Source organism: Atta cephalotes, assembly GCF_000143395.1.
Source record: "Atta cephalotes unplaced genomic scaffold scaffold00032, whole genome shotgun sequence".
In the NCBI taxonomy this organism is placed as follows: Eukaryota; Metazoa; Arthropoda; class Insecta; order Hymenoptera; family Formicidae; genus Atta; species Atta cephalotes.
The window spans coordinates 2,649,477-2,660,038 of NW_012130096.1; the positions used below are offsets into that span (position 1 = coordinate 2,649,477).

The following is a 10,562-nucleotide window of genomic DNA, read 5'->3' on the forward strand; positions in this document are numbered from 1 at the left end:
AGTTTAGTTTTTTAATATTAATTTTTATATTATAAATACATACAGAATATGTCTGTTCTTTTTGAGGACTTTCATATTTTATTTGTCTGTTTTTAATACATATATATTAAATTTATCATGATATCTAAATAAATTATATATCTAAATAAATTACGTAAATTATTATTTAATAAAATCAAAAAATTTTATTTATTACAAGATAAACGCTATTTGAATCATATATACTACAAATTTTAAACACATTATTATCAAGTCCTCGGTAGTATAGTGGTCAGTATCCCCGCCTGTCACGCGGGAGACCGGGGTTCGATTCCCCGCCGGGGAGGATTTTTTTTTAATCGGCAATCACATTCTTATATCTTTTTATATATAATTTAATGAAGAAGATTGCTATTATGTTATGAAATTTATTAATTATATTAAAATTTTAAGAATTTTTAGAATAAAAATATACTTTTTCTAGTCTTGGTATTTTAATCTTTGTGACTATAAACATATTAAAACGCATAAAAAAACATTAAAATTTTTCAAATAAAAATTATTTTGAGTGAATTGTTTGCTAACATAAATTTTAAAAGTTATAAAATTAAAATGTAATATTATAAAAATATATTTTATAGATTTGAAAATCTAATTTACGTTAGTAGTTCTTATACTCTGTAAGTAAGAAACTTCATATCGCATCGGTGGTTCAGTGGTAGAATGCTCGCCTGCCACGCGGGCGGCCCGGGTTCGATTCCCGGCCGATGCATTTCTTTTTTTTTATTTCGCACATTATTATACACATAGTTATTATTTAATTTATATATTAGATATTTAATTATTTTTTATATTAGATATTAGATTATTTAATTGTACACTTATTTAATTTAATACATTTTATAATTCTTATATTCTCTTATTTTATTTATTAATTCTTATTTCTCTTCTTATATTCTTATATTTTCTTAAATATTCAATATTAATCTTTATGCCCATATTCATCAGTTCTTATACTTTTGGCTTCCTTAAATTTATCTTTAAAGACTCAGCAGCCAATAAAATAATTCGTACAATATCTGAAGATAAATTTAAGGAAGCCTTAAATATAAGGCCTGACTATGAATACGGGCATTAGAGACTTCTTGAAACAGTAATTTCCGATTTTTCATCATGTAATTAACACGCATTTTTTCTACTTATCGTACAGTATTTGTTTATCATCGTAACTTCAAGTAATTGAAATTAAAATATTTCCAGTTTTAACATTTTGTTTTGAAAAAATACATCGTCAACTATGTGGAAATTTTTTTAAAGCGTAGTTTCTACAGATGTATTTTATTATAGCAGCTAACTATTAATTACATAACGTAATCATAAACCAAACCCCGATAATTTATCGTTATTGATATAATGGGCGTATAGCAAAAGTCATCTTACAATTTCGCATATTTCTTCAAATCTTTAAATTTAATAAAATAAAAACTGTATCACATACACAGCGATGGAAAATTTATTTTATTAATATATAGAAAAAAATATATAGAAATATATAGAAAAAAATAAAAATTTTATTTGCAGGAATCCAGATAACATTTATGTTGCATAAGATATCTAAAAGATGTCTTTAAATATTTTATATGTCGAAAAGATTAAATCTAAAAAACATTTTTTAGATTTTTTATGCAATGCATGTTATTTGGGAAAAAATAAATACGTACTGCATATGGTTATATTTATTTTTCTTTTTATCTAAAAAATGTCTTCTTAACATCTTTTTGATATAAAATATTTAAAGATATCTTTTAGATATCTTACACAATATAATGTTAATTGAATCCCTGCGAATAAAATTTTGATTTTTCACATTATGTGGATTTTTTTTACATACGTTTAGCTTCGGTGTTAATTTCGAGTATATTATAATTGGAACGAGTTACGGAAGTGTCGCTCTTATTCCCAGAAAAACATTGAGCTTGTCTGTATTATTAATTTGCAACTCTGTTTATGTGTCACTCGAGATTCTATTAATTCTATTAATTCTATTATTAAAGTAATTTATTTCTCGATTAGATCGCTAATGAAGATTTTTGCTAATAAAAAAAGTTGCTTATTTAATCATCATAATTAATTATAAAAGGCTAATGAGTTTCTACTCATATTTGTTTATTATATTTTATTTTTATTGCATCTTATAAAAAGATTAGATTACAACAAATCAAAGAGAGTACTTTAAATAATAAGTATGTGAATCAAAATCGTAGGAAGTTAAATTTAGGTGCGGAGAAAGTCAATCCATTTTACAATCGCATATACATATATTCATGCACAGAAGAATAAACATAAGATTACAAAGAGGAATTTAAAAAAAAACATAGACGCGCAGAACGCGTTCACCACAATTCGCGCTGTAAAATTGGACCCTATAACCAACTTTTTTCGTAAATAACTAATAATTCATCGAGGAAGAAGAAAAAAAAAGTTTGTTATACACGTATCTCTCACTTCTGTTTCTGAAAGTTCGTCGTACAATTTTTCAGAGTTTAGAAATGGAAAAGTTATTGCAACTGTCTGACAACCAAATAACTCGACAAGGAAAAAACATTACGTAGAGTTGTAGATCAATTTTTAAGAAGCCCTCTAAAATCGATTTCTATATACACTTTTTTTTCTTCTTCTCGATTGAGGATATTTCGGTGAATAAACAGTTAATGAAGTTACGTATATGTCGGTTTTAATTTGTCATTCCAATGACTCATGCATGATTAATATTCAATATTAATATAATGACACCTTTTATTAGATTATTTTTGCTAGACTGCAATTAGCGGAATAAGTGCGGGCCTAACAAGACAAACATTTATGGTAATGTGACAACGATATTGATTTATACATTGGTTTAGCAGAATAGTGCTAAATCAATTTTTTACAGTTGTCAATGCGATCGTAGAGGAATAGACAGATGTAGGACCGGCGTGTTGTCTCGTCGTGAAATGCAAATAAAGAGATCGAGAGTTATAGCTTATAAGCGTTACGCATCATTAAATCGAAATATGCATCGTTGTCTATACTCGCGCTAATTACGCTGTAATAATTCATAAATTCCTCTTGCGTTACCTGCAACAGAAGGAAGACTAAAAATAAAGTGAATAAATAATAATAGTATCGAATTAAGAAAAATAATGCGAACGATCATAATGATAAACAAATTGTTTGTAGATAGAGATATATAATATAAATAGAGATATAATAATAATAATAATATATTGTATTCATATAACAATATAATTAAAGAGAAATCTCTTATTATCTACTATTAAACCAAAATTTTTATCAATTGATAAAAATATATCTATGTGTCTTTTTTCATTATATATAACTAATTTACATTATAACTTTGCCATAACGGATTTTTAAATAATTTCTTGAGATCTTTAAATATAAGTTATTAAATAAAAGTTGTAGAGTTTGAAGAGGATCAATATAATAATAAGCTTAGATTTTGAATTCGAGGATTTATTGATCCTTGAAAGATTTGAACACCTAGAATATTTATCTCAAACGTGATCTTTCAATTAGTAACGTTGTAGTTTCTTGATCTCACTTTTCCAATGTAGCATGTTCCCTTGTAAAATAAGAGACATTAAAAGAATACGTGAGAAATGTCATAAAACTACTTACGGCATCATCTTTGTTGCCTCCGTGCTCGAAATTCGAGAGGAACTTGTTTAGGATACTCTCTTCGCTTTCTTCACCGCTGATATAACGCGGATGACATTTCACATTGTAAATTCCTCGTAGATCATCGATGGTGATCTTCCCATCGCCGGTCTTGTCCAATTTTTGGAACGCTTGATCTACTACACTTTTGCGACTTTGATTCATCGGTGGCTGAACGGGAAAAATTATCTTATCAATTTAATTAATAATTTCTACGATTACACATTTATTACGCATATTATATATTATATATTTTATATAGTATATATATATATATATATATATATATTATATATAATTATATATTATATATTTTACATATATTATATATTTTAATGCTGGTCTTTTATTCAGGTCAATTTTTAAATACGATTTTTCGTTTGAACGACGCATAAATGTTTCTCTTAATTAGACATTTGTCTTGATAAAAATCAAAGTGTTAAAACAAGCAGTAAATAGAATTTAAAAAATATATGAACTCACTCTTATGCCAACGAGAAATTCTTCAACACTGATGTTTGCATCCTCATCAGTGTCGAATTTCTTAAAGACTTCATCGACTTCATTTTCAGAGAGTTCCAATCCGGTCTCCTCTAGACCCGTTTTAAATTCTTCAAAATTTAACTTCTTGTTGCCATCATCGTCCATACGACGGAATACTCTGAAGAAATATGTGATAACATGAGATTTAAATGTCTCAGCATGTTACGTAAGTATATAGACTATATAAAGGTTAAGAACAGTGATGTCAGGCTGATTCATTTCTGATAAAAACATAAAAACTGTATCATCATCGCACGTACATGTTCATGATGTTGAATCACGCAATATTTCACATATCCGCAAATTATTAACATTAAAGTTTGCATCAATTTTGGATTTTATTCTCTCCGTTATCTATCCCTGTGTATTCGCATTTTTTTTGCAATTTCTTTTCAGCAGTCACTTAAATTTAAATCTATTTTGTTAAAATTACTGTTTTATTTTTTTACTTAGAATCTGTCGTTTTTTTGTTGAGATTATGTCTATTGTAGACTTAATTGAATCGGTTTAATTTACTCTTTAAATCTTTTTTATTCTTAGAATTTAAAAAAAAGAATAAAAAATAAATTCTCTCTCTCTCTCTTTCTCTCAGCTGAGATTACAATTAATTTATACTATCACTAAAAGTATTTTTCCTCGATTTTTGAATAATTATCTTTCTTTCTTCTTAAGTTATTAATATAAACGAATGTAAATATTATCTTATCAATCATTAAAATGAATTAATTTAATTAAATAAAAAATCGTCCAAATTGTCATGATTTAAAGTTTTTAAAATAAAGAATTATGGAAAAATTGACAAAAATGATATTTCATATTGAGAATTTTTCCCCAATATTATTTAACCTTCCAATATTATTTAATTAATTAGTAATTTCGTCAAGTTAAAAATTAGGTTTTCCCTTTTCCCTTTTCTGGGAAATTCATTTTTTTTAATTATCTCACTTTTGAAGTAGGAAAGTAATATGTATAATGTAAAACTTTGAGCTAAATATTATTATTATAAGCCTAATATTTAGAAATTTAAAAGATCCAAAAAGAAGATTGAAATTTTTTATTTAATTAAGAAAGACTGGGCAAATATTTTTGAGCAATGGTGTACACTGGTAGAAATAAATATTTAGGTTTTACAGTATACAAAAGAATCAAAATCTTGTCTTAAATGAAAGTCTTTTCTGAAATGTATAGTTGAGAAGATATTATTTTTTTTTCAAATAATAATTAAGATTAAAGGAAGAGTGTAAATATTTAAAAAAAAATATCGATCAGAACATAATGAATTGTACCAGAAAAAAGATAATTTGGGACATGACCTAGTTATAAAAAAAACAATACAAACATAATAAGGAGTTTCATTTTGTGATTTCGTAATTACATTTAATAACAACGTAAATATTAAAGAATGCTTTCGAAACTCACCTACCCAAACCAAGAATGCCATTGGCACCCCTAGCCAGGCAAAGTAGACGTAACTTCTCAATGGAATCCGTGGTGTTGTTTATTGCCCGTTGGGCCTTATTAATCATTTCAATCTCCTGTCGCGTCGTAGCACTCTGTGGTCTCAAGCTGAACATTGCTGGAAAGAGAAACGTCATTCGCTCACGTGACGAATATGAGTCAGGTGTAACACGTAAAGATAAGAGAGAGGGACAAGAAGGAGAGAGCTGCGCGAGTTTACATTCCAAAAGTGGACATTTACAAAAGAAGTAACGTGATGCTGCGCAACGTCTCGAAAGATATTGGGTGCTTTCCATTTGATGACATAAGTGTTCTTCTATTTTTGTATCGCCAAGAAAGATCGAATGATATTTATTGTCGACTTGTATCATTGGAAAGCATTCATTATTGGATGAGTGCAAAAATTCGTATCTGTTTTATTATTCAAAAAACTTAAAAATGGATAAAATTTAAATTTAAAAAAGTGGTTTTAAAGTTTAAAATTCTATACTTTCGAAAAATGTGTTTTATGTTGCTGTGAGTTTAATAATTTTTATATATAGAAATGATATGAAAAAAAGAACATTGAATAAAATAGTGTCACGAAGAGAAAAAAGATAAAGAAATTAAAAATATTGCTGAAACGAGAATATTTATTACTTGCAAGAAAAGCAAGTCGAAAAATTAGATTTAAACTTGAATTTTATAAATATAATTAATCTATTTAATGTATTTAATTAATATGTTTTAAATAGTTAATGCAATAAAGTTTAGGATTATAAAATTCCATCACCGAGATATATATTTTGCTTTAAGTTTCACTTCGCTCAGAATCGAGAATGATTTTATTTTAGAATTATTTCTTGATTATAATTTATTATTATAATATTATAATTTAAGATTATAAAATCTTGATTATGATTTAATAAAATATTTTTTCATGTCCCAATTTGATTTAGTTTAGTTAGTAATTGTATTAAAAATCGATAAGAAACATTGAACGCGTGCATATCTAATCTACATATCTTAACAGAAATGCAATTTTGCACATATAGTGAGATACATAGTGATAAGGTTTTTTTACTATCATGCGCACAAAGGCAGATAAAAAGTGGGTTATTGATTAATTTCTGTTGCTAACTTGTCACTTTACGAATAATAGTGGTTTTCTACATTGCAACATCGATGTTCACGTTTCCTGTCATCGACCGTCATATACCGTTCGTTAAAAATCTTTAATTATTTCATGAAACTTCTTTTTCGGTTCGACATGAGTGACATAAATAACTTCCTACTAAAGTTTTAAATGTAATTTAAAAGTATATTTAAAAATTCGAAAGATTTATATATATTACTTCAAGGCTTAAAACAATTTTTTTTCATATATTGTATAACATTATTTAAGAAATATTGTTTTCGACATATTATCGACAACTGCATAAAGATAACAATACCTTGATATTAACTATAAAAATATATTTAAAACTTAAAAATAGATAAGATAAAAGAATAATTATAAAGATAGAAAGAGAGACAGAAAGTAGTGCAATCAGCAATTAAAATAAAAATGCATATATGAGAAAGATATGGATGAGAAAGATAAAAAGTTTGTAAACTAAATCTCCTTCTTGGCTTTATGTAAATACTGAATAGAATAAATTTTATTATATTTATTTACATTATTTTACACCCGCTTACATAATTGATTTAAAGTTATTTGAAATAGATGTAACAGATAGCGCAGGAAAACGATATTAAGCACATCCTATTCTTCTCTTTTATTAATAAAAAAATATATTATCCTTTTTTCAATAATGCTAGTTTCGTTAGTCCGATATTTTTTGTAACAATTATTACACTCGTAGAAAAATTATTCATGCGGATAATTTATGAGAAATTGTGATAAAGAAAAAGAAAGATGAATATCAAAAAGAATATTCGAAAGAATATCCGATGCCTATCTCTATACAGAGAGAATTTTGTTTTAAAATTTACCCCAAAAATATGGTAGATGATACAATATTTTAAAGATTTTTACAATGCACTTCAATAAAATTAATCAAACTTATTTTATTGTTAGTAATTTTATTAATCATTTAAATGAGAAAGATTTATACATAAATATTCTTGGAAATAAACAATATTGTCTCATGACTATCATATTTTCAAGGTAAATTCTAAGAAAAAATTTTCTCCGTGTATCAATTTAGTTTAATTGTAATCTCGATTCAATTAAGATTCATAATCCATTCTTATTTTAAGACTGCAATCTTAAGTAATGTCTTAAGATATTAATACAGTCAGTTGATTGGCTTAAGACTGTATAGCCTTAAATGTAAAAATCGACCATAAATACGAGTCTGACTCTTTATCTCTTGCTAAAAAAAGATAAAGAGCATGAACCGAGATTAATATTAATCTACATTGAGAGAAACGGTTACAAATGTTCTTCCTTCCATATATTTCGCGCGGCATCACTTACCTTAGCTCGCGGCTTCTGGTGAACGAGATGGAGAACGCTGGAGAACGCAGTGGAGGATGCGCGTGTGCAGTGGAAGACGACAGATCAACGGTTCACGAGATCAACAGAAGGAGGAAAGAACCTGGCTTACTCTTTGCAAAAGGAAGCAGAGAAGGTAACAGCGACGTTTTTTCCAAGAGGACCGGAAGGCGAGTGGCGGTCCTTCCGCATGGCGGATCGTCACGAATCCTATAGCATCCTATAGCGCGACGACGATGACAATAACGACGACGCACATTACGTATAACGTACACACCCTGGACGATGTATGGGAAGAGACTATACACAGCAAAGCCCTCGGAGCGTCACGATGTATCCATAACGACCGATTTGTCACAACACGCCCATTGCTTCCGCTTCGCAAACCGCGCCGATTGCAAGCGTGACCAATTGATTGATCGATCGCCGATAGCGATTGTTTCATCGAGGGGCGAGGTCGAAGAAGAATCGGAGAGCGCTCGGGGTTGAGAGAATAATTGTTCGGATCGTCGTCATTGCCATTTAATTGGTTTAGTTATTACATTAAAAAAGATACTTAGAAATTTATTTGTGAGATCATTGAGAAAACATTTCTGATTGTCTTATTAGAATATTAATATAAATTAATGATATAATTAAATGATATAATTAATTTGCAGTATTTTTGTATGATTGATTTAGATTCTTAAATTCAAGGAGCATCTCACTGAATTGGGTAAACTCAAACACAAACTATTTAACATGGATTGAACAAACTTACTGAAGACGTTGCCTAAATATCCAACAACTTTTTCTTGAAATATATTATCAGCCAATAAAATCCAGAAAAAATATATTTTTTTTTATTGTATATCCAATATATATATATATATATATTTCAATATATATATATATTTCAAATTTAAAAAGTAAATCATCTTTTAAAAATTTTTTAATTAAAATTTTTTTTTCAACATCTTCAAAAATATCTTACGTTAAAAAATATTTCAAATAGAATTTTTTTGACTTTTAATATAAAATTAATTAAGAAAATTCTCCCATTAGGTTATCATCTAATTATTTATTTTAACGATGTGCGAAATTATCGTGACCTCTTTGACAGACCTAGATTGATCTCGATAAACTTAGACTACATCGATAACTGAGACTAAACAAAACTGAGACTAAACAGCATCGCAACAGAAAGTCCGGGAAGTAAAGAAATTATCGTACATATTTGATCAGCCCTACCTAGAGCACATCGCGTAATAGTTGCTAGCTAACAATGATGTATATGCAGTATTGTGTAGCGTTCCACGTTCTTGAACTTTTACATTTATTTATTTTTGCGCAATCGTAGACCAATTTCACAACTATGTAACAGTAGAAAAGTATGAAAAAATAACACACGTGGTCAAATGTCAGTTGACAACAATAAAAAGTTTATCATTAAAGCAATGTATATACCCTAACAATGCAGTAAGAATAGACAAACAGATATTTCTTAAGAGCAATATTATCTATATTCTTAATATTTTATTAACTGGAAGCTGAAAGATAGCCATTTTCTTATTAGATACGCTTATTAGATATGTAAAAAAATTGCGATATCTTGAAGACATCTAAAAGATGTTTTAAAATTTCGATAATGTCTAGAATTGCCCAACGAACCAATTGATGAATTAACATTTTAACAATAAGATGAGGATTTAACATTATTTTAATGTCAAAATCATTACGTATTTGACATTATTACATATTTAAAACATGTATTTCGTCACTTTCAGACATTTGAGAATATAAAGTAAGCTAAGTCTTAAGAATAAGAAAGATATACGAAAGCATAAGAAGAAAAACACGAAAAGAAAGAGAAATAGAACTACTTACTATATATCAATAATTTAACATTTACATAACTTTGTTAATTAGTAATCTATTTCTTATAATTATATAAAAATATATCAAATAAAAATTTCTATAAAAATTAATATTTTATTGTTATTTTTTTTCTTCAAAGACTCAGCTCATTTTACAACATTATAAAATTGTGTCAATATTTTCGTTCGTTGTTATATATACAAGTATTACATCATTATATCAATTTATTAAATATATAACTCCAGTTCTTATCTCATCACTTTTCACAAAACTTCGGCTTAATCGTATGTCATTGACTGTCAAAGTCTCATTACAAATGCTTTGAAGCGTTTGATTGACCAATTAGAAAAAAGAATTTTACAAATTGACCAATCAAAAATTGCTTCAAAGCATTTGTAGTGAGATTTTGCCCACAGCCATTGTAATTCTAAAATATTGAACATATTCAAATTGCCAAACTTTAACAATGTATATTCATTACTATTATAGCGCTCGTTTAAATTCGCCATATGTATCCAATATCGAT

The 10,562-nt window shown here is 27.5% G+C and overlaps 1 protein-coding gene and 2 non-coding genes across 3 annotated transcripts; 2 read left to right on the forward strand and 1 right to left on the reverse strand.

Annotated features, from left to right (window-relative positions):
• Positions 1-253: 253 nt before the first annotated feature.
• Positions 254-325, forward strand: Trnad-guc. Its single transcript has one exon. It is a non-coding gene; the product is annotated as a tRNA-Asp (tRNA).
• A 355-nt stretch (positions 326-680) lies between these two features.
• On the forward strand, positions 681-751 carry Trnag-gcc. The gene has a single exon. It is a non-coding gene; the product is annotated as a tRNA-Gly (tRNA).
• Positions 752-2,994: 2,243 nt separating this feature from the next.
• Positions 2,995-8,349, reverse strand: LOC105621207 (calcyphosin-like protein). The gene is made up of 5 exons (XM_012202677.1): positions 8,292-8,349; positions 5,662-5,818; positions 4,183-4,360; positions 3,661-3,870; positions 2,995-3,096 (listed from the first exon to the last, which is right to left on the reverse strand). Exons 2-5 carry the CDS (start codon positions 5,814-5,816, stop codon positions 2,995-2,997), a joined length of 645 nt encoding a protein of 214 aa, XP_012058067.1. The 5' UTR covers positions 5,817-5,818; positions 8,292-8,349.
• Positions 8,350-10,562: the final 2,213 nt, after the last annotated feature.